At 31.4% G+C, this 24028-nt stretch overlaps 3 protein-coding genes and 1 long non-coding RNA gene across 7 annotated transcripts; 3 read left to right on the top strand and 1 right to left on the bottom strand.

Moving 5' to 3' along the window:
• The first annotated feature begins 4014 nt into the window (after positions 1 to 4014).
• LOC114371898 lies at positions 4015 to 7667 on the top strand. The gene is made up of 6 exons (XM_028329211.1): positions 4015 to 4625; positions 5006 to 5217; positions 5511 to 5787; positions 5889 to 5974; positions 6056 to 6147; positions 6887 to 7667. Exons 1-6 carry the CDS (start codon positions 4308 to 4310, stop codon positions 7105 to 7107), a joined length of 1206 nt encoding a protein of 401 aa, XP_028185012.1. The 5' UTR covers positions 4015 to 4307; the 3' UTR covers positions 7108 to 7667.
• Positions 7668 to 8811: 1144 nt separating this feature from the next.
• Positions 8812 to 11822, bottom strand: LOC114370599. 4 transcript variants are annotated; one of them, XR_003657879.1, is made up of 6 exons: positions 11575 to 11822; positions 11414 to 11486; positions 11261 to 11298; positions 10711 to 11154; positions 10209 to 10575; positions 8812 to 9632 (listed from the first exon to the last, which is right to left on the bottom strand). It is a non-coding gene; the product is annotated as an uncharacterized LOC114370599 (long non-coding RNA). The 4 variants fall into 4 exon arrangements; XR_003657881.1 differs by having other exon boundaries at positions 10209 to 10293; positions 10397 to 10575; positions 10711 to 11486; XR_003657880.1 differs by lacking the exon at positions 11261 to 11298.
• A 3071-nt stretch (positions 11823 to 14893) lies between these two features.
• On the top strand, positions 14894 to 16128 carry LOC114369812. The gene is made up of 3 exons (XM_028327069.1): positions 14894 to 15130; positions 15195 to 15400; positions 15661 to 16128. The coding sequence occupies exons 1-3, from the start codon at positions 15038 to 15040 to the stop codon at positions 15947 to 15949; spliced, it is 588 nt and encodes a 195-aa protein (XP_028182870.1). The 5' UTR covers positions 14894 to 15037; the 3' UTR covers positions 15950 to 16128.
• A 5361-nt stretch (positions 16129 to 21489) lies between these two features.
• On the top strand, positions 21490 to 23138 carry LOC114370777 (reticulon-like protein B14). Its single transcript, XM_028328167.1, has 5 exons — positions 21490 to 21700; positions 22112 to 22292; positions 22378 to 22507; positions 22600 to 22669; positions 22761 to 23138. The coding sequence occupies exons 1-5, from the start codon at positions 21613 to 21615 to the stop codon at positions 22928 to 22930; spliced, it is 639 nt and encodes a 212-aa protein (XP_028183968.1). The 5' UTR covers positions 21490 to 21612; the 3' UTR covers positions 22931 to 23138.
• The last annotated feature ends 890 nt before the right edge of the window (positions 23139 to 24028 follow it).

The raw sequence follows: 24028 nt of genomic DNA, 5'->3' as shown, positions 1-24028 counted from the left end.
TCAACAGTGTTACAGCCTTAAATAAGGACCGTACACGTGTACTACACTTTCTCTCTGGCACACGTGTCACCGTGCTGATAACGAATCCGAGTGCCTTGGTTTCCACCAATCACAGATCACCAGCTGTCGTCAATTTCGGATCTTTTCATCCATCATCATCATTTTCCCGCGGTTACTTTCACCATCCTCAGCCCTCACATCCAAAAGCCTATTTTTGTCTTTTCAAAATCCAAACAAACCAACACAAATAAACATCTTACCGTGATCACGAGCTGCAGTTCAATTTCCACCATTTTTTTAATGCATTATTTTATTAAAGCAATATTTTAATATTAAATGAAATGATAAATGATAAAATTATTAAAAAATAGGAATAAATATAATAATAAAAATAAAGAATTATAAACTTCAAGCTAAATATTAGTACTTAGAATAATATCTAAAAAAAATTATAAATTAGTGAGATAAATTTATTTTAACATATACAAAATATAGGAGGAAAAGTGTGATACAGTGAGTACGATTTATAAAGTGACAAGAAATGTGGAACCAGGATATCGAAGTGACAAAAATCTTAAAATTCTAAAGTTATCAGTCAAATCTAACATTTACAACTAAGTGTAAAATCATGTTAGTCCATCATACCGAACATCTATATTTTGTTAAATGATTTTATAGTTTAATTAAATAAATATAAATAATCGTAGTAATTTCTCAAATAAACTTCTATGTATTTATTAAAATTTATTAGGTAACTTAATAATTAATTCTCTCGAATTATGACCTCCTACTTTTCAGTGTAAATTAGTTTCTATTTTTTCCAAAATTAAAATATCTTTTTCATATATAAAAATAATAATATTATTCAAATTAGTAAAAAAATCTAAACACATTGATAATATGCTATAAAAATATAAGAAGCCATAATTAAATAGAGATGCATCAAAATGATTTTTTTTCAAAACTAGTTGATTATTTTTTAAGTTGTACCCACCCCTAAGATTGAAGATTCATCTCATTCCTATCGTTTTGTCTAGAAAAGATCATTACTAAAAAAGAGTTAAATGTGTTTTTTACCATTTTTTTTTTTTGTGAGAAGAGTTAGATGTGTTGAAAATGTTTTTTTTTAAATAAATGTGTTGAAAATGGTTAATTCCGTATAAAGTGGGGAGATAATTAGGTCTACGTATGATATTTGTGGAAAAAATCCATCAATTTATATTGGCAGCTCATTGAATGTGTATAAATTATTTTTTTAGGTTTCATTTACACTTCAGAATTTCTTTTTAGTTTTCGTACCAATACAATTAAAGTAAAAAAGATTATTAACTTATAAGGTTGACAAATTTTAAAGTTTATTTCTATTTATATATAAGAGAATAATTCATGTTTAATTTTTTATGCATATAAAATTTTCTTAGATTAATTTCAAGCCATGTATTACAGATAAAATTAGTCTTTGATTTTGTCGATTGAGATTTAAGAGACACCCACCATCTTTGATTCAATAATAATAAAAAAAACATATTATTATCTTGATCACTAAATATATAAATGATTGACAATTTGAAAGAACTAAAATTTTAAATTAATCTTCAATTTATTAATATTAACTATTTTCCTTTATTTTTTTAAGTTACTTTAATATTTATGAACGAGAGTGAATAAAATGAAAATATTTACCGACAACTTGTTTTATTTTCTTTATGTGAAGTGGAAATCATTAAATGCCTTTATTGTATTAAAAGGCTACATTTCTAGTAGTGCTATCATTTAATTTTATCTATGCCAAATTGTGTTTGATTTTTTTTTAATAACTGTATTAAATGCGTTTATTGTATTATTTTATTCAATAGTTATCATTTAATTTTATCCATGTCAATTTTTGCTTAAAAATGATTCTTTTTGTTCGTGTGTAAATTATTAACAATCTAATTCCTGAAAGAATATAAGTTTTGACCTAGTTTTTTAGTATATAAAATATGCGTTCATTGTGAGATTATTTTTGCCATTAAACTATAATATTCATTAATCAATTTAATATTAAATGGTGAAATTCATGTACTAATGTATCATTAAGTTATATGACAATATATAATTGTTGTTCTTTTTACATATTCAAAATTTAAATTAGATTTTTTTTTAATTTCAAAAACTAAATTGTCACCAAATTACATATTTATGCATCAACACACTTATTTATCAAATACAATTATTTAATAAATTAAAATTTAAACACAAATTGGCCTAGATAAAATTAAATGATAATATTAGAGTATAAGTATGAGATGGAGTTTCATATCTGATCAAAATGGAAAAATAAAACACCATATAAATGAGAAAAAAATTCACAAACCTAAGCCTTGCGATTTTGGGTTAAAGTGTGATGTCAAGTTCACTTATGTAGTTACTCATGACTTATTAGTATAAATCTTTTCGATTTATCCCCCTTAATTGTACAATATTTGATATCAAAGTCAGGTTCGACTTAGTAACCAGCTCAAACGAGTAAGATGTCGACGGTGAATCCATAAACACGAAGATCCATTGTTTCAAAAGTTTTATTGGTGGGTGAGTCCATGCATGAATGCGAGACAGTGAGTTCCGTAAGTGTTGCAACAGTACAAGATACTAACAACATGTTAGTGGTAATAGTTAGACTAGTCGGGACACTCAACGATTAAGCTTTAAGGATCACTATTGGATACTTATTGATTAAAAATGACTTTTGCTAAAGGAGAAGACTGTTATGTGAAAGAGAGTCAGACTTGAGGAAAAAAATTATTTGAGTGTAAATATGAGATGAAGTCTCACATTTGATAAAAATGAAAAAGTTAAACTCCATATAAGTGAGAAAAAAAACTATAAACTCAAATATTAAAGTTTTGGGTTAAAATATAACACCAAATTCACTTTTGTGATTGTTCATAACTCATTGGTATAAATCTTTTCAATTTATTCCTTTGATTCTACAACTGATAGATGTTGAATAAAATAATATAATAAAGACATTTAATACAATTATTAAAAAATTAAAATTTAAACATAATTTGTCACACATAAAATTAAATGACAGTCATTGAATAAAATAATACAATAAAAACATTTAATGATTTCCACTCCATATAAAGAAAATAAAAAAAGTTTTAGGTTAAGTATTTTTTGATTTTATTCCATTTCGTCCATAAATATTAAAGTAACTTTAAAAAAAAAAAAGTTTAAATAAATAAAAATATTTAATTTTAATATTTTTTATTCATCAATTACTATTATGAAAATTAAATACTATCTTTATAAAATTAAATTTTACAATGGCATTTTATTTTATTTTATAAATCATAACTTATGTAACTATTTTTTTATGTGAATAGTTGCCGTAAAAAAATAACTTATGTAAATATGTTAATTCATGAAACAACGTCTTTTAACAAGTATAATTTGTTTACATGTATGTGTCTTTATTTGTTATTTTTCCGGTATTTTTTTCTCATCTGAACAGATGATAAAAGTGTGCATCAAATTGAAATATTTTATAAAATGCGTGATACCTATTTTTCAATAAAAGAAAAGAAATTTTATCAAAAAAGAAAAAAGAAATATTGCAGTAAAAAAAATGAAAAATAGCAACAATAAATAAATCAAAGAAAAAGAAAGAGTTTTAGTCTATGGTCGGTCATAGTCAGATTCATTCATTAATTATTTTTTCGTTTTCAATTGTTTTTCGCCTCTCGCCATGCGTTCCACTTAGCCCTCGATTGAAATGACTACCTTACCCTTCCACTCCACCTCATCCAACGACCAGATCCATTTCCTGACTCCCTCCACGTTCGCTTCTTTATTCAGAAAAAAAATGCCATTCACGTAATTAACAATAGTAATTTATTCAGTCATTCAAGGAGAGAAAAAATAAATAAATAAAAAGATATAATTAATTAATAATAGCATCATGTGACACCAAGAGAAATAAAAAAAAACAGTATTGAAAATGCAGGAATATAGAAATCGTAACGTTGTTCTATTTAACTCAAAGACCCATCCCTTTCTATTTTTTCTTTCATTCTCTCCGATTCACAGAAACAACTCCTCTCTACTCAAACCCTTCTTCCTCACAACAACAACAACAACCCCTTTCCCCCAAACCCTAGAATCGCCCCACACAGATCCTCATCGCTCCCATCCAATTCCCAACCATTTTTTTTCTATCCCAAACACCGTTGACCACACACACTCGAGGTTTTATCCATTAAAGTTCCGCTTTTTATTCCTGGGTCCTTTTTTTTTTTCTTCTCTTTTTATTGGGCATAGGAATGTTGGGTACTGGGTTGAACTTCGGGCGCGCTCGCGGCGAGGATCGGTTCTATTCTCCGGCAAAGGCTCGCCGGTCGCTTCTAACTATGGAGAATGACAAGCTGCGTAGGGCCCAAAGCGACGTTGCCGCGTCTCGCTCCGTTAGAGACAAATCGGTGGATTCGGGTAACCGGATACCGGAGAACCGGGTCGGGTCGGACGAGGCAAAGAAGAGTGGCGCGGTTCCTTCGTGTGAACCGGTGGCGAACCGGTTGAGTAATCTGGAGCGGTTCTTGCAGGCGATCACACCCTCCGTGCCTGCTCAGTGTCTGCCTAAGGTTTGCTTTTGAGTCACTGGAACAAGTGTTTTGAAAAAGAAAGTTTTTTTTTTTTTTATTAAACTGGGTTGTTGGTGAAATCGTGTTTCATTTATTCAAATTGGGTTTATTGGAATTCGATTTAAAGTTCACGTCTTTGTGAGTTGTGACCAAAGCATTCAATGGGAAGAAGGTTTAACATTTATGGCCGTGTTTAATTATAGAAGGGACCATGGAAGGAATGGAGAGGATGTTTTTGGTGTGAATTAAAAGAAACAAATGAAGCAATGTTTTTGTGCAGAAAAAGAAAAAAATAATTATTTTTTTGTGAATTTCTCATTTTTCTTATGATTGTGTATGTGTGGAACTGTTAAGCATGAAAGTTTTCTTGGATCTTGCAGAGGACGACAAGAGGACTCAGGGCGTGTGGGGCGGAGTTTCAGCCTTACTTCGTTCTCGGGGATTTGTGGGAATCCTTTCGGGAATGGAGTGCTTATGGCGCAGGAGTGCCACTTGTACTGAATGACAAGGATAGTGTTGTTCAGTACTATGTTCCGTATCTGTCTGGGATCCAAATTTATTCCCAGAATGTGAAGCCAACTGTAAAGTCAAGGTATATAGCTTTCTTTGGACCCGCACAGATGATTCATTTTAGTGATTGTTTGAAAAGGTGCAAAATCCAAATACAAGCCAAACAATCGGGTTTGAGTGGATACTTTGCATATTTTTAATCGGGTGTTTATGGATTTTAAGTATGTTGCAGGATTGAAATTATTGTTCATGTTTGGTTTTCTGCCATTTTGATTTCCTCAATACAATGATGACCTTTACTGCTTCTATGGTTGAATGCCTTAAGCTAAGAGTTAGCTACTTGTATGACAATGTTGTTGTTTGGATCTTTGATAGGCAACTGGGGGAGGATAGTGACAGTGATTTTAGGGACTCAAGTAGTGATGGTAGCAGTGATAGTGAACCTGTACATGGAAGGGGATTGAGGAATCTTCCCCATCTGTTAGAAGAGGTGCCTCAATGGATGGGCGGATTATCTTTGAGAGACCACCATTCCCTTCCACCAGATGGGTTTTCTAGTGATGATGGAGAATCTGTCAATTCTCAGGGTTACTTGATTTTTGAGTATCTTGAACGGGACCCTCCTTACAGCCGTGAGCCTTTGGCTGATAAGGTGTGCTAACTTACTCTATCCTACGGGATTTTGGTCATTTGTTATTCCTGTTCCTTCTTTGTTGGGCTGTTTGATTATATTTTCTTTTATGTGGTTGATAGATAATGGATCTTGCTTTTCAATTCCCTGAACTGGTGACCCTTAGAAGTTGTGATATACTACCATCAAGTTGGATATCTGTAGCCTGGTATTCTTCTTTACTTATGTGCTTTCATATTCAGCTTACAGATACACAAGGGACTGATCTGTTCTTATGTTTTGCTTGTAGGTATCCAATTTACAGGATACCAACTGGTCCAACATTAAAAGATCTCGATGCTTGTTTTCTGACATACCATTCTCTTTATATGCCCATGGGAGGTAAGATGGATTTTTCATTTACGATTTAGTGGGTTTTGCTATATAACGAAGTTTGGGAAAGATAAGAAAACACTGTATTACATTAAGTAAGTTTTCTTACATGAATAAATTTCATATTTTTGTGGTTGTTGTGTTAGGACTTGGGATGTTGGTATTAAATCAGCAATCTTTTGTTACCATATGTACAACAACTAAGCCCTTTTCCACTAGGAAGTGTAGGGATTGGCTACATGCAATGTATGAGTATATGACACCATAAATTTCTATCTTGTGTATGTTACATATATATGTACCATTAATATGGAATAGAGCTGTGTATATGCATCCATCCGTAACATAATAAGTGGTTCTAAGATAAAATGCTATCTTAGAACCTTTCCTTAGACTATGATACATGTATGTAATGGATAAGATGCATATTTGGGTTTCACAATCTTCCTTGGTTTACGATTATATGAATATGGCTAATGTCTTGGCACCTGCTAATTGTGATTTTTCTTCCATTGTTTTCTTCTTACTTGATATGTATGATTAGTTGGGGTTCTTCATCATTCTACTACAACTACAAATATTGTGTTTTTTTTTAATCATGGCAACATGTTTCTTTTTGAAGTGCATATTGCCAATTATAGGCGCATACTGCATAGTAATGAAATTGTGAGATGCCACTTGTGATAACCATGATCCATTACCTATTTTGCACCAGTTGATTTATTGAGACATGCATTATTTTTTTCAGGTTCACAAAGAGTCCAGGCTCCCATGCCACATCCTACTGAGATGGACAATGTCCATAAAATGTCTTTACCTGTTTTTGGTCTTGCTTCATATAAGTTCAAAGGATCTCTGTGGACTCCTAATGGTGGACACGAATGCCAGCGGTCTCTTTTGCAGGGTGCTGATGACTGGTTAAGACTGCATCAAGTCAGTCACCCAGATTTTCAGTTTTTCAGCCGTTGATGATGTTAAGGTGACTGTAATATTATACTTTGGCCATTTAAGAATAGAACATTAGCATTTGCCAGTGCCTCTTGGTTCATTTCTTAGATGGCCATACTTGATGAAGTTGGAGTTAATAACATAATTGACAGAAGGAAGATGAAAAATGGAGAAAAGATGTTTAGCACTGTCCTTGGTAATTTTCTGTATCGTTTCCTTCCGTAATAAGTGAAAGAATCAGAAAAGCAATAATGGTAATAAAGCAGTGAAGCTTTGGACAAGAGGCAGTGTTGAGGCTTAAATGTGTTCATGGTGGATGTACAGATTAACAAGCAGCTTCTCAAGTGCTAGCTGATTTGTTTGTTTGCTAACATCAATGAGTCCTCCATCAGTTGCTTATCTGTTGTTGTGGTTATGTTAAAAGAGAACAGGCTACATTTTTTCTGTCCTGGTGATGTTCTATAATTGGACTTTAGCTTTAATTTATTGGAGAAATTTTACTGGATATGGTGTTAGATGTATTCATGCTAGAATTGCCCCCAACTCTATTTGAATTCTTATACTTGTTTTTCTTTGCTGCATTACCTATAGAACTTTTTCTTGATTTTAGATACCAACGAAGGGTTCATTTGCTTTTAGTCATTGGCGAAATTCTTGTCGACTGAACCAGTTAAAAAGTTTTTCTGTTTTCAAAATGATATTTTAAAATTGAGTTTAGAAGAATCAGTTTTGACTTGCTGTTAAATAATAATAATATTCACATTTAATTTTACTGTACGAAAAGGTTAAAGTTACTCTTAACAAATTCTACTCGGCGCATATTTTTTCCTTTCAACAAACAGATAACTGTTTGAAATCATCTCAAACCTAAGCAAACAAACTAGTACTGTTCGGAGGGGGAAATGTCAAGGTTTTTTTATTCGTAATTTTTTTATAGGAAAGTTGACATGTATGCTGAAGACTCTACTATATCAGCAACGAAAGTAAAACTTTGAAAACCACTGGCGTTAATTTTACCCAAACTACAAGCCAAAAAAAGATTAAAGTGTGATATTCCTAGATAAGGTTGTCCGCAATCCTACAAGCCAATACATTATCGATTGACAAATATTCATCTAGCACAAGTTCATAAAGTAGTGATGCATTCGATTTTTTAATATTTGCCATTTGGCCGTGTCTGCAATCAATGAGACTTCCTAAAATATTTCAAAAAAATCTAACAGATATTTGAGTTCTTTAAATACAGCAATCAAAACTTGATTTTTAATCATTTATCTAAAATATATTTTGTTAGAAGAGGCATGGAGTAATCTTTACACATTAAAAAGATTAATGTTAGACTTGAGAATTGAAATACCTTTAATTCACAACTATTTCAATTACAATACCATAAAAACCCTTTCACTCTAGTATAAATATTGAACCAAAATGGCCAAATCCATCCCCAACGAATGGGCAAAGTACCATAGGCATATGCTATAAATACTGAACTTTATATAAATTAGAATCAGTATTACTAACTTCTATTAGTAACTTAATAACTAGACCTTATCAAGTTTTTGTAGGACCGTGGATAACCATATATAGGAATATTGTACTTTTAGCTGTATTGGCTTGCAGTTTAGGTTAAACAAATGAACTTGGTTCTTCTGAACTCACTTATAAAATATCATTCTCAAATACAGATGAACTTTTTAATTAGTTCTATCAACATGAACTTTACCATTATCGAAAGAAAAGGAACCCTTCATTGGTATAGTAAATCAACAGAAGAGTTCTACAGGTAATGCAGCTAAGAAACGTGAGTCCACCTAGCTCCTATACAGTAAAATTTCCCAACCAGGACAGAAAAAAATGTAGCCTGTTGTTCTCTTTAACAAAACCATACCAACATTAATATTGTTGGAAATCAACAAGAAGCAATCCATGCAGGGCTCATTGATGTTAGCAAACAAAAAACCTCATAACATGTATCAACCAACCTTGTGAAGCTGGCTCGTTAATCTGTATATCCAGTATCCACCATGAACACATGCTGACATAGCCTCAACTCTGCCGAGCTTCGCTGCTTTACCATTACTTTTATGATTCTTCCACTTATTACGGCAGGAAACAATGCAAGGAATTGCAAAGGACAGAGAGCTTACCATTTTTTTTCCCTTTTTCCTTCTGTTGAATTTGTGATTTACTCTGATTCCAGCAAGTGTGACATCTAAGAAATGGACCAAAGGAGGGACTGGCAAATACTAAGGTTCAGTTCTTAAACAGCAGAAGTAAGTATTTTATAGCTACGGTCACCTTAACATCATCAACGGCTGACCTGAAGCAGTCTTAATCAGTTGTCAGCAAAGGAACCCTTAACCAGTTGCCTACAGAAGAGAGCTAGCTAATTGACATTCATATCCACCAATCATTATGAATCCAGAGATCCTTTGAACTTGTATGAAGCAAGACATTTTATGGACACTGTCCATGTCAGTAGGATGTGATGGCACCGTGGCCGATACTCTTTCTTTGTGAACTTGAAAGAAAGAAAAAATGCATAGCTGATGCAAAGTGGAAAACAGACTATGGTTATCAGATGCAGCATCTCACAATAATTTCATTACTATGAACCAATAATTGGCAATGTATGCTTAAATAGAAACATGTTCCCATGATAAAAAAAGAAGTTTTTGTAGTAGAAATAATAAAGAACCCCAACTAATCCAAAATGACATTTCACAAATTTAAACAAGACACAAGAAGATCATATCTTACAAAAATGGGCTAATAAATTTGCTAAAATCAATGAAAGCAATAAAATAATGCACAGTGGTAAGAAATAACAAAACTATGGAAGAAAGATCACAACTAACAGGTGCCAAGACATAAGCCATAATACACAAGACAGAAAATTAGGGCCAGTGGGAAAATGCTTAGTTGTTGTTTTACATATAGCAACGTATGACAAACTAGTTAATGATTTAATGCTCTAACATTTTAACACAACAATCTCAAATAGGAAATTTATTCTTCAAATAAAACATGTTTAATGTAATACACTGTTCTACTATCTTTTCTTGAACTTTGTTATAAAACCAAATCCGCTACGGGCACAAATGAAGCAAAAATCCTCCTACCTCCCACGGGTTCATAATGGGAATGATATGTCAGAAAGAAGGCATCAAGAATCCAAGATCTTTCATTGTTGGATCGGTTGGTATCCTGCAAATTGGATGCATACAAGCAAAAAGAAGAACAAGTCATTCCCTTGTTCATCTGTAAAAACTGAATGTCAAAGACTCAAAGCAGGCTACAGATATCCAACTTGATGCTTGTAAATCACAACTTCTGAGAGGGTCTCCAGTTCAAGATACTAAAAAAAGTAACCCTGAGAATTGACAGATTCCCCATCATCACTAGATAAGGAAGATTCCTGTGTTCCCTCATGTACCGTAATCACTAGTTGAGTCCATGAAATCACGGTCACTATCCTTCCCTAATTGCCTGTCAAAGAACCAAACAACAAAGCATCCAACCGAGTAAAACACCACATTATGCAAGCAATAAAGGTAATTGGCTCAAGGAAATAAGAAAATGGAAGAAAACCATAAATGAATATTAATTAATCTTGCAGCATACCTGAAGTCAGGATCCATATCCATATCGAGCGGCTCCATGCAGGTACAAAGAACTCATCACATATTTATTATATAACAAGAGAAGAAGCTACTGCAACTAAATGGATATAGAATCCTAACTGAACACATCATAATTATGGCTAACTAAATAGATAAGGGATAAACATGATTCCGTAATCTAAAAATGAAGATCTTATCTATTAATATCTTATCTTGTAATTTAAACGTAGATCTTATCTAATTGTTGCAGGCTTGCAGCTTTAGTCTAGATTAGGATACATCTTATCTCTTATCAAATTTACTCTAGCTATAATAATAACAAAGAAATAAAAATGAGAACTCCCATGATAATTTACTCCATATGTGTCAATTGCCTTGGCTTAACAGCATTTGATTCATACCTCTTCCACCATGACTTCCTCATCTGATGAAACCACCAATATCCCTACCATAAATACTCAATCAGTAATCACACTCAAGTTCAATTAAGCTCAATGGATTTAGTTATACTGCTCGGAGGGTCTAAATTAAACTCTCTTGTTGGCTATTACCTTATTGACTTTGTTGATGACACCAAAACCAGCCGAGCCTTAAATCACAGTGATTTTTATTATTTTTTTTATCAGCAAAGGAAAATATTATTATAAGTAACACTAAACATGGCAAAAGCCACAAGGTGTGACGATGTTTAGATAGAGCCTTACTTGAAATAAAAGAAATAACAACACCTATGCACGAGGAATCCCCCACCCATGCTCAGGACCATTGATATCGATCCTGCATGCAATTATCACACCTATCAGATAAATCCAATCAGCTTTGAAGAAATACATGACCTCATCACTGATTTTGAGAACTATCTCACCTGGGATGAGTCATGCTGCTCACAAAGTCAAATCACATTACCATAAAGAAGTTATAACACACACAGGTTCCAATAACTATTCTTCCTCCAACAGGCCCACATAACCTATCAAAGAGGGTATACATACTGCAAAAGTCTACTACAAACTCCATGGTTATCCATCAAAAAGAAACACTACACCAGCTGCTCATCATGTTAGGAACTCACATCCCAATGCTGCAAATGACTAGATCGATCATGGATTCTGGCGCACCACATCTCAAATAGAATAGCAAATATTTTCTGAAATTAGTCACTTTTTGTTAATATTTTTTAAAATTATATGTACTAAAAAATTATAATAATAACAGTTTTCTTCAATTTATGTAAAAAATTATTTTATTTAAAAAATATTTTATGTTCAATACAAAAAAATGAAATAAATATTTTTCTTCAATTTAGGTAAACATAGAAATAATTTCTTTTTTTATATTAGAAGATTAAAGTATGAAAAAATACATAAATTAATTTTTGCTTAACTTAATTTATTTTTACTAGCATTTATAATTTAGTATACTAAAAAGTATAAAATTGCTTAATTATGTTTCCATGCTCTGAAAATATTTCTCTTTTAGAACTATTTGTTAATTTTTTTCATCTATGGCTATTAATAAATAGAATTTATTTTTTATTTGTATTCTTTAAAAGTTTCACCATGAGCTTAAGTATTAAAATGAGAGTTGTGCTATTCGTACAATAATTATTTATACAACAACAGTTTTTTCCTCCGTCGCTCCGTCAAATTATTTATTACATCTCATATTTATTTCTTTTAGTTTGAAAATATGTTATATTATTTATTGTACAAATATTATTTCTCTTAATGTAATACTTTCTTTCTTTTAGATATGAAATAAATGGTTGTATTTTTTCTCTCTCAATTATGAGAAATATTGACTATCTTTTACAAACTATTTTAATTAGTTTTTAACTAACCCAAAAAACTATTTTGATTATTCAGTAAATAATCTTTCTTACTAACTTTTAACATTTTTTAAACAAAGTACAATTTTTTTACAATGATAACTTTTAGTTTTAAATTTTAAATTTTATTTTCTTTTTATCCTTGAAATGTTTATTCAATTTATTATTATTTTTTAAATATGTCATTTTATATTTTTAACTATTTCAATAACTATTTTTATCAAACACTTATAATTTAATAAATTATTTATAATTTAATAAACTAATTTTCCAACTGACTAATTTTTTAATTAATTTTTTTGAACAAAACTAAAATAATATATTTTTAAAGGCTAATTGTTTAGCTTATAGTTATCAAATTTTCTAATTAAATTTTTAAATAAATGATAATTTTATTATTTTTATGTTAATTTATTTTTTTAGCTATTTAAATAATTAATTTTATCAAATATTATAATTTAATAAATTAACTTTTTAATTTTTAACTTTGAGGTAGGTTTTCAGCTTTTGCTCAACATAATCATAAACTCACTCATCATTTTTTATATCTTAATTTATTATTAGATTTGTTAACGAGGATATAAAATGTAGTCATTAATTAGATTTCTAGTACAATATCCGCACCGACAATCATACTTGTTACAACTTACAGTGCATAGAGAACAAAGACAGTAGGCGACAATGGCGTGTGATGTGGCCACAGGCAAGAGATTGCTACTATTTGCAAGGCGTTTCTTCCTGCATTTGCTAATTGTAAGTTTAATACACTGTGAAAACTTTGCAGTGTCCACGACAAGCTTTTGTAATGAAGTCAAGTGTGTAATGTATAATACTTTAATTAATTATATACTGTATAATACACAGAAATTAATTTATTTTTTATTTATTAAAGATACTAGTTTCGGAGCCTAATATATTTGGGTGCTTATTAATTTTGTTATTTATATGTCATTTTCGTGATTAAAAAACAGGGCAACCTTACCATCAATCCAGTGACCAGACAACCGTGTTCCAGCTATTTTCGCTTTGACTCACAGTTATCGATGGCAGTAAATGGGTCCCACCCTAAATCACTTGAATAATAATTATCTAGCTGGGTCCCACGACCATCGTTTGGGTCACAGCTACGTGATTGATTTCAGTCTACGGCAGTATAGTGCCCAAACTCACCAATCTTCCCTGTACTTCCACACAGTGTATCCAAACCCATCATTTTTTAGGGAATATCTCATTATTTCTTTTCAAACAATTAACTCAAAGCAAAACGAACTTTTACACTAGCGTCCACAAATGCCAATCCCAAACTCAACTTCGCGCCAAAGTAGCCTAAACAAAACAAAAAAGAAAAGCTACTACTTTTTTTAATCACTTAAATATTTATTGTTCACTTTACACATTTATTAAACAGAATTGTCTGCGTAATTGTTCATAAAATTATTGAATCGATTATACGAAATTGATCTTAATTAAAAGGATTTAAACTTGGTTAAAAAAATTAAACTAACATAAAATCTACCTAAAATTGTTTTAGTCCAAAGTTAATTTTAAACTCAAACAATTCCTCAACATGCATGTTTGGATTTGCTTAAAAAAGGTATGTAAATTGGTAAAGTCAAATCCAAATGAGCAAGAAAAGCAAAAGTATTACCGTTCTTACCAGATTTCTCAAGTTACTGAGTTAATAATAGAATGAGAAGATTTCTATACATACAGCATAGAAATGTCTGTGTATTTATAATGATAGTGTGTATGGATGGGTGGGAGTAAGTAGCTAACTTATCAGTTATGGATTTATGGGATAGGGATAGGCAGATACTTATCCTAACTAATACAGTTACAAAGCTATTTAAGATTGACTCATTGACATGTGTTATCTACAGAGAAACGTTAAAACAAACAGAATATAAAATAAGCAAACATTTATCCAAAATAACATTAATTAGTATTTTAACGATATTATGAATAATTTAACCAAAATCCAAACATGCATTAAACAAATAAAGAATAAAAACAATGGTCCACACATTTTTTTCATTAATAATTAGAACAATACTATTTTTTTACTTACAATTTTAAGACAATTATACAAAAAAATTATAAGAATAATATTTAATCAATAAAGGTTTGTCTAATAAATAAAAAATAAACTCATATCTCACAAAAACATAAACTTAAATCCTGATGTGAAAATCTTATTGGTAAATAAATTTATATGTATTTATAAAAATGTTTTTTGAGTTTTGGGATATGGTCGAACATGATGAACAATTGACGAAAATAATTAGTATTTTTGTTTCATACATTATATAAAAGAGTTAAAAAATAAAAAAAGGAAAATGCAATGAGAATTTAGGAAAAAGAAGTTGAAATGTAGGAATAAAAGAAAAAGGAAGAATTAGGCTGAGGAAAAGCCGGAGCTAAAGAGAGTGTGAAGATGCTAAAGACATAACAACATAAGCACAAAAAAGGCAGTGAGTGGAGTGAGAGAAAGAGAGAAATCATGGCAGTTTCTGTAACCATTTTAGTCCTCATCATCGCTCTGCATCTCATAGCCTTCGTCTTCGCCGTTGGCGCCGAACGACGTCGTAGCGAGGTAACCCTACCCCCCTCTCGCTTTGGTTTCCGCAATTGAGCTCTCAAATTTGATTCCTTTTCAGGCCAAAGTGGTCCCCGACGAGTACGACGACCAAACCTTCTGCCATTACACCACCGACGCCTCCACCGTCTACGGCCTCTCCGCCGTCGCCCTCCTCCTCCTCAGCCACACCGTCCTTAACGGCGTCACGCGATGCCTTTGCTGCGGCAAAGGCCTCGTCTCTGGCTGCTCCGCCACCTCCGCCGTCATCTCCTTCATCCTCTCATGGTATCACTCAATTAATCACACGCACTGCTAAGTTCACCTTTAAATAATCAAATCCCTACGAATTTATCTTGTAATTATTTTAGTAACAAAAAACTGAACATAATTTAGAGTCATAGATTACTAGATAGACTTTTACTTTCACTTCAGCTACACCAGTTATGAAATGATTGTGCGTTTTGCTGTCAGAAGACGAAATTAAATTGAAAAATTGGAAATATTTTATTAATTTGTTGTTTCAATAATTACTACTGTGAAATCAGGATTAGTTTTTTGGCGGCAGAGGCGTGTCTGTTAGCAGGGTCTGCAAGGAATGCATACCACACAAAGTACAGAGGGTATTTTGTGAATCACGATTTGTCTTGTGCTACCCTACGCAAGGGTGTGTTTGCTGCTGGAGCTGCCTTGACCTTGTTGTCCATGTTGACCGCCATTTTGTACTATTGGGCACACTCTAAGGCTGACACTGGTTTCTGGGAGAAGCACCACAATGAAGGACTTGGATTGGCCACGCAACACCACCACCAAGGTCCTGACTCTGATAAGGCCTGAATGGTTTATTTCTTGGTTTTAAACTCAATTTTGGTGGTCCTCTTATTGCTTTTGGATAATGGATGAATATATAGTATTTATGCTGTAATAGGAGAATGCCTGAAATATATTGATAGATGGTCATGGTAGTATTATGTTGGTGGTTTAATTAATATATTCCAATCTTCTAGTTTTAAAGTTTTGGCATCCTCCAGCTACATGCTTTTTGTGTCTCACTTGCATGTGCTGTTGTAGTAGAAATTAGCTTGAGCATCTCCAATGAAGTTTAAGAACTATAGTAATTTTCTATTCTAATGATGCAATCAACTATGAACTTAAAATGGGTCACACTTATTATCATCTATCTCATAAAATATCCTATTTTAATCATAAGAACTAATTGTTTATATAAGAACCAGTTCTTACAGTTGGAAATCATGTTAGCTTCCTCCAACGGTGATCATAACATAAAGTATTGAACTAGTTCTTAAATTTAATTGGAGATGCTCTTACTAAACTTGTAAATTTCTTACAAAGCCTTTTTACTCGAGTTTTCAAAAGTGAAGGGCCGATTAACTAGGCTCTGACTTTCGTGTTGTGTGGTGATGATATATTTTTTTCTCTTTTTATCATCTTGATGAGTAATCTTAATGTGTGATAAGATAACGAGTGTTGGAGATAGAAAATGAATGAGCAGAAACTTTGTTGCAAAAATTTGTTATACAAGTAAGGTTACTCTATCTTGATATTTGAATTTGGTATTAATTGGCTTTTATCAATTATTATGTCGGAGCCTAAATTTTAAATATCTAGATATTTTGGCATTGCATTGTTATTACTGTATTATCATTATTATGTGCGTGATATGTTGGCTTATTTAAATGCAATATGTTTTCTGACGGTTGAGAGTGAAAGAAGGGAGGTAAGTGAAGGAGACAGGCAATGTCTTCGGCTGGATATCTGGGGAAAGGCAAGTCTGTGGTCTGGGTAGATATTGCTGTTGGGTTTTGTAGGAAAACTATTTCATGAACATTTTAGGATAACTTAGGATAAGTTTTGAAGAAGAAGAAAAACTTCTATGGTTTAATCTTTTCTTTTAAAATTATTTTTTTAAAATTCTAAAATAATATTATGACTTCTATTTTATCTAATTGTCACAAAATAAATTTAAATAATATTTTATTTTTAAAAATACAAACGTAACCTTGGTTCATCGTTTAGTTTTCCACTAACTATATAATTTCTCTTATTTTATAAAAAGGGAAAAAAATAAAAAATAAAATATTTCTTTAAGTTTCATTCCATTCACTCTTACTATATTCTTTTCTTTTTATAGAAAAAAATATTCTTTTCTTTTCCCTTCAAACAATAAGTCTAGAAAGATAAAGATGAAAAATGTGTACCAGTTAGTTCAGCAAAGAGGAATCTTCAATTTTAAGCACCTCCTCTATTAAAACATCAGAATGTTTAAAAGTTATTGTTATCAGTATTATCACTGTTATTTTAACTCTTATCCGTTATAATTAAAAGAGATACAAAAGGCAATGTGGCGGCGTAAGAAGAGAAAGACGATCGGATATCATTAAGCAAATACCTCAATGTAAAGTAATTGACCCAAGTTTGTTCTTCTCATCCTTTTCTTTTGTTGAACTATATATTTACCACTAATTAGTAATTACTTATTCATTTTCCCAATTTATCGGCCACTAATTCAAAGACAAAACACTAGTTATTTACACACCTTTCTTGTGCTTACATTGTTCAGCATCTGAGTACTTTTATATAGAGACAAAAAACAAGGCTATCATTGACAATTTTTAACTTAGATTTTTAGTATAATTATCATAAAAAATATATTAACAATGATTTATAATTGGAGGAAAGTCCAAAACTGTTAGATTTAACACAAAAACTAAGCAGGAATGCAGTTAACATTTCTCCTCTAGATATTCAATTGAAGTACGAATAGCTTTACTGTAATACTACTTATTACTCGAGCAGGAAATGAAATGATTGTCTCATAAGTCATAACTGGTTATGTAAAAAGATATAATTATAATTTAATCTCACAGAAAGAGAAAGAGTCGTGACAGAGAAATTATTTGTAGTTTTGTACGATGGACCAAGTAAAAGCTGAGCGCTCATAATCAGCAAACTACATATTCATTAATAGATGCAGACAGAGGTGGTACAAGATCAAATTCTCCAACAACTGACAAGGGGCACACAGTGTTGTAGCACGACCACACCAAGCAGAGACTTGTGAAATACTCAATTGTTTCTAGCAAGTGGGGAATGGGGAACCACATGCATTAGCTACCTTCCTAGCATTAGGAGAGTTAACAAGCTTCTTGAGGTTGGGGCCTCTGTTCCTTCAGTTTGCTACATCAAACAGCTGAAGGAGGGGTTGAGGACGTGATGGCGCTGGCACATGCACTCAGCTGCTGCGCGTTACACGTCACTGCCGCCATGCACAACTCATTCTGACCTAGAAGGGCACAATGTTGCATATGAGGTCTTCATTTTCAAAGAGAGACTAAGAAGGAGAAAATTTAATTGAGAGGTGATACGTGAGACTCTTAATTAAGATTAAGACACACAGGGATGCATACGGGCGTGGCTCTCTTCGCTATAATGGCATCTGTAAACAATAAACAAAAACATTACCTGACCTTAGGACAAGGCTGCTGACTACTATAAAACCAATTTCATCAATGCCCAAGTGTTATGTTATGTGGATGGGGATTATTAGTGCTATCATCATGAATTTGCGGAGGACCCCCTTTGCTTTATTATTGTGTATTCATTGCTAATAGATTTCAGTTATTTGACTCAGGCCATGCTAGGGGGTTATAGCCGTATAGGTTTGCCACCATCATTATGAAACAAACGTGTCTGCCTAATCATTTATAAGTTGCATCAATATAAAAAAGCACTAGTATTAAAATGAACATATTATTATACGAGCTTGATAATGTTAACAGTGTTACGTTAGGAAAATGTAACTTCAATGTCTTTCCCGCTCTGTAGAAGCTCACAAATCATAAACAAATAATTCTCGCGTGGCTATATTAACAAGTATTGGTATTTACTTTACCCTCCATTTTTTGACGGGTTGTTTACATTTTTTACTAGAGGATTTATGTTTAGCTCTTGGTAGATCAAAGACATTTTTTATCACCCATAAGTTTGCGAGAGTTTGGTTAGGCATTGTCAGACAAGAGACTAGAGAGCCTAATTTATAGAAATATTATTATTTGAAAAAAGAAGAAAAAGAAGCCTCGAGGTTCTTTTTATACACAGTATCATAATTCATAACCTTTTTACGAGCAATTAAAGTTTTATTAATAGATTAAATATAAGTGCATATTGGTTATCATGTTGACTGTCGAGGACTATAATTGTTTTATAAGAAATATTAAGCTAAATCAATGAACATCAAATAAATTACTAAGAAATTAGGTGGCACCTAATACCACAGAATGCGAAGGACATGATATAAGCCACTGAACAATTACTGTGATAGCGTGCCTTCTCATCACAGGTAAGCCACGAAAAGGAGTTCAAATCTCATCCCCGCTCTACATAACATCTCAAATAGCCAAATTGATATATACAATGATTAATTAATGTCAAATCTGTAAAAACGTTTGTTTATTTTTATTGTCATATATGAAGATAAATGTTGTATATGTAAATATAAATTTATGTAATATATAATATTTTCATAATTAACTAATGATCTCGAGTAATTTGGTTCTCATAAAGAATTTAGGATTTTTAAGTGTTGGAGACTGGAGCTTTTCAAACTCAAGCTGAAGGCCGAATGACTTTCGGCGATGCGAAATGTGCAACATGATAGATGGTCAACATTTGAGTTTTCTTTATGATTATGTTTACAAAAGTAAAAAAGTGAAAAATCAAAACCGCTTGATTTTATGGATAATTTTTCTTGACTTAGGTTATATTTGAGAAAATTATTCGAAGTTAGTTTATTAAATTAGAAGTATTTCGTAAAATTAGTTATTAAAGTATTTGTAAAGTGTAAAATGTTAGAAAATAATAAAATTATTATTTATTTAAAAAATATGATAAGAAAAAATGAATAAATATATTAAGAATAAAAGTAGAAAAAAATACAAAAAGTTAAAATTTAATGTTTTAAAAAATACTACTTCGAATAACGATTCAATAAACATTAGACACTAGCAAGAAATTATTAAAAAAATTTAATTACTGAATAATCAAATAACTTTTCAACTAATAAAAAACCTAAAAACTAGTTAAAATGTCTTGTTCAACATAACTTTAAATACAATTTTAATTTCTATTTTTTCTAGCATGTAATTTTAGTCTCATCATTTTTAAATAAAAATATTTGGTCTCTTTATTTAAAAAAAAAAATCTTTATTTGGGTTCAATATTTAATTTTGTCAACGTTTTATTTATTTATTTTTTAATTTTGATTTAATTAAACCTTAGACTTAATTGTTCGTTTAACTTATTATAAAAAATAATTTAATTAATTAAATATAAGCAATAAAAGATAGCAAGAACTTCTCCGACTCTGATGTGAAGCTTTGGCGGAAACAATGGCCGATGGACCTGGAAGAAGGGATGGAATGGGTGTTTGCGGAATCACAATTCAGAAAGTGAGGAAGAGAAAGGAGGAAGGGGTTGTAGGGAGATGAGAATTGAGAGGAGGGTAATTTGAACTTTTCATTGGTTTTTTGAAAGAAAAAAAAGGGGGTGAAAATAGCAGCACGCTTATAGCATCAATCTTATGTCATGGGTCGTTTGTCAAAAACAAAATGTCATGGAATGTGGGTTGAGTTCAAAGATATTAAAATTAACAAAGTTTAAAAGCACGTCCAAATTAATAACTCTTCAGTCTCCACATTAAACTGATACCGGTATTGCACTTCATGACTATACATGGTCCATCACGACAATTAACTGATGATTCATATTATACTATTATATATATAATAAATTCATAAAATCTTTTATAACTTATTTTTTCTTTATTTTCTCTATTACATTATTTATCTTATTATATAATTGGTCCTTTATTAAATACTAGCACATCATGAAGCCGTTTGAGCATATCCTACTCTCTATGAATTCTTCCCACTAGTTTTATGAGTTGAATGATTGTGAAAAACACACAGGACGACATTGTTATTACTATTATCGATCTAAAATTGCAGCGTGATACATAACAGCTATATTGAAAGAAATATAGAATTTGAAATCATAATTGTAATATTTTGTATATCATATGTCAAATATTTGCGTCGAGCACAAACATGACAAGTCTCCGTCCTTCTCAGGTGTCGATAAGATTCCCACGAAAAGTCTCTAAAAAAGAAAAAACAACAACATAGCATTAGACACATAGATAAGGGTAAATGTGAGACGCTAATAATGTATCTTAAATCATGTGTGGGCACGAGGAAGTAAAACTTGAAAACCATGCCAAAGCCATACCTTTCCTCCTCCATGGAATGAGTAGTTAATTAAATTTCTTGGTTACAAAGCTTAGAACCCCAAATATCCTTTCGAACATTACATATAGTTGGCACCATGACGCATGAATCATAACAGTGCTAGAACTTGGTTCAGGAGAACCAACAAATTAACACAAAGTACGAAGATAATTTCAATCATTCAAATTGGTAACCATGCCAATCCGTTCCCGTGAAACTGCACAGAGGCCAGGATTGTTAGACCGTCAAAGACCACTACATGCAGTCCTTGGCGGAGGAAAGCGTAAGATAGTTTAGCAACACTTCACCACTTTTTTCTTCTTACGTCTTAATTTATGTTTCTAAATTCTAATATAGAGGATCTGAAAATTTTAAGGAAAATGTTAACATCCTTCTTTTGGATTCATTTTAAGTATTTAAAGTGATAATTTTTTGTTAGAAAAAAAAACATTTATTGTACTTTTACTTTTTATTTTTATTCCTGTACTTTTACACTCTTAAGGGTTGTTTTGACTTTTGAGGGTTTAAATTGATTGGTAGAAAGTTTTCCTACTTTTAACCAAAGTGCTGTTTTGAGGGTTTTCTCTCAAACCATTGGATGCATTTTTGTTCATTTATATTCCAAAGACCAAATGCAGAAAAACGTACCTTTCTTTCAAAAGATTTTTTGTGATAGATTGATCTGATTTTGCAGTTGCTGATATATTGCTATGGAAAGACAAGATATTATCGGCAGCAATGGTAGCTGGGTTCTCCATCATTTGGTTCCTCTTTGAAGTGGTCGAATACAATTTTCTTACTCTACTTTGTCACATCCTCATGGCCATTATGCTCATCCTATTCGTATGGTATAATGCAGCTGGACTTATCACATGGTACTGTAATCTTATTCTCTGTATACATTAATTTATAATCTTTCTTTATTTTGTGGAGCAAATAAATTAATAAGCTTCTTTGCAGGAACCTGCCACAAATCTATGATTTTCAAATCCCCGAACCCACCTTTAGATTCTTGTTTCAAAAGCTCAACTCGTTCTTAAGGAGATTTTACGACATTTCAACTGGGAAAGACCTCACACTCTTCTTTGTGGTATTGAGAAACCATTTTCAATTACTCTCACATTTCTTGTCAGAATATTTTCTTAATTAATTGTTGGTTAACATCATGTCATTGAATTTCAGACAATTGCGTGTCTCTGGATCTTATCAGCTATTGGGAATTATTTTACCACTTTGAATCTTCTATATATCAGTGAGATCCCAATTCAATTTTATTATCAATGTATCAACCTTCCTAATTGAACCTTATCAATTTATTGATCTGCTATATCTTTGTTTTACAGTGTTCCTCTGCCTGGTGACTCTTCCCATTATGTATGAGAGATATGAATATGAGGTGAATTATCTAGCAAGCAAAGGAAACCAAGACGTGCAGAGATTGTTCAACACATTGGATACTAAAGTTCTAACCAAGATTCCAAGGGGACCTGTGAAAGAAAAGAAGAAGAAATGAAGTTTAGATATGCAATATAATGCACGAAATAAAGTACACTATAATATAAGCTGTACCACTAATTGGCTACACTTAGATTTAGATCTATCTCCTGATTTAAGTATGTAAAAGAAAATAATGCTTGTAAATTTATTTCTCTGAAAAAACAAGTGCTTGCAACAACATATTTCTATGAAATATTTAGGGTAATGGAATAATTGAATGTTCATATCATTTAAAATATATTACAACTATAAAATTCATAATTTCTTGGGACAAGTTTCTGAGTTATTAAAGGTTATGTTTAAACTTTTAACTAAAAAATCTCCCAAGTTATACTTAAACATGTTAAGATATGTGACGTATCTCTCAATCAATCCATTCAATTGGCGTATCACAAAATTACATTAAAAAGGACGTGTCTACTGGCATGAATAAGAAGGTAGGTTTCGAACAAGAAAAACAGGATTGATGAACATATACCATAAAGGAAATATATATAGGTTAAAGTAATCTTCAGTTTAAAGAGAAAACGAAAAATATTTGACTTAACCAATATATATTAGATTACCCAATTGTCCAAAATCTAAACGTATTTTAAAAAAATATTTGACTTAGGATAAAATCTAAACGCAATAGGTTTGGATTATAAGATTTTTTCTATCCAAAAGAATTTCTCATGTTGCCTCAGTTTTAAAAATTGGGTTAAAAAAATAATGGCCCAATAACGGGTGAAACTATAGGCCCAATAATAGATTGTTATAATAAATTCTAATATCATCTTAAAAATATATAAGTGATGATCACTCGTTTTTTGTTGCACAATACATTTTTATTTCTTTTAATTGTAAAGAAAAAATCCATGTACTAAACTTATCTATATTGATGTAAATTTTATGTAACAAAAACAATAAAATTTTGTTCCACTAGGTGAGGTTCAAACTGATTCCATGAATTATATGATATCATTTCACATGATTGAAAATTAAAATTTTATCCAACAAAATAAAATAATTAGTATTATTATGCTAATAACATAATGTCACACTAACAGAAGTTTTTTATTTTTTGACGTGAACGAAAGTTTTTATTTGGTACATAAAATTAATATACAATGTC

Source organism: Glycine soja, chromosome 10 (assembly GCF_004193775.1).
Source record: "Glycine soja cultivar W05 chromosome 10, ASM419377v2, whole genome shotgun sequence".
In the NCBI taxonomy this organism is placed as follows: domain Eukaryota; kingdom Viridiplantae; phylum Streptophyta; class Magnoliopsida; order Fabales; family Fabaceae; genus Glycine; species Glycine soja.
The sequence above is the reverse complement of the archived record's forward strand: the minus strand, read 5'-3'. Positions and strand labels throughout refer to the sequence as shown.

Bases quoted from the DNA above. Each gene is read 5' to 3' on its own strand.
- LOC114370777 (XM_028328167.1), top strand. From the start codon at position 21,613: ATGCCAATCCGTTCCCGTGAAACTGCACAGAGGCCAGGATTGTTAGAC. The intron at 21,701-22,111 runs GTAAGATAGTTT...CTGATTTTGCAG, and splicing joins AGTCCTTGGCGGAGGAAAGC to TTGCTGATATATTGCTATGG. The intron at 22,508-22,599 runs GTATTGAGAAAC...ATTGAATTTCAG, and splicing joins ACCTCACACTCTTCTTTGTG to ACAATTGCGTGTCTCTGGAT.
- LOC114369812 (XM_028327069.1), top strand. From the start codon at position 15,038: ATGGCAGTTTCTGTAACCATTTTAGTCCTCATCATCGCTCTGCATCTC. The intron at 15,131-15,194 runs GTAACCCTACCC...ATTCCTTTTCAG, and splicing joins CCGAACGACGTCGTAGCGAG to GCCAAAGTGGTCCCCGACGA. The intron at 15,401-15,660 runs GTATCACTCAAT...CTGTGAAATCAG, and splicing joins ATCTCCTTCATCCTCTCATG to GATTAGTTTTTTGGCGGCAG.
- LOC114371898 (XM_028329211.1), top strand. From the start codon at position 4,308: ATGTTGGGTACTGGGTTGAACTTCGGGCGCGCTCGCGGCGAGGATCGG. The intron at 4,626-5,005 runs GTTTGCTTTTGA...TGGATCTTGCAG, and splicing joins CTGCTCAGTGTCTGCCTAAG to AGGACGACAAGAGGACTCAG. The intron at 6,148-6,886 runs GTAAGATGGATT...TATTTTTTTCAG, and splicing joins TCTTTATATGCCCATGGGAG to GTTCACAAAGAGTCCAGGCT.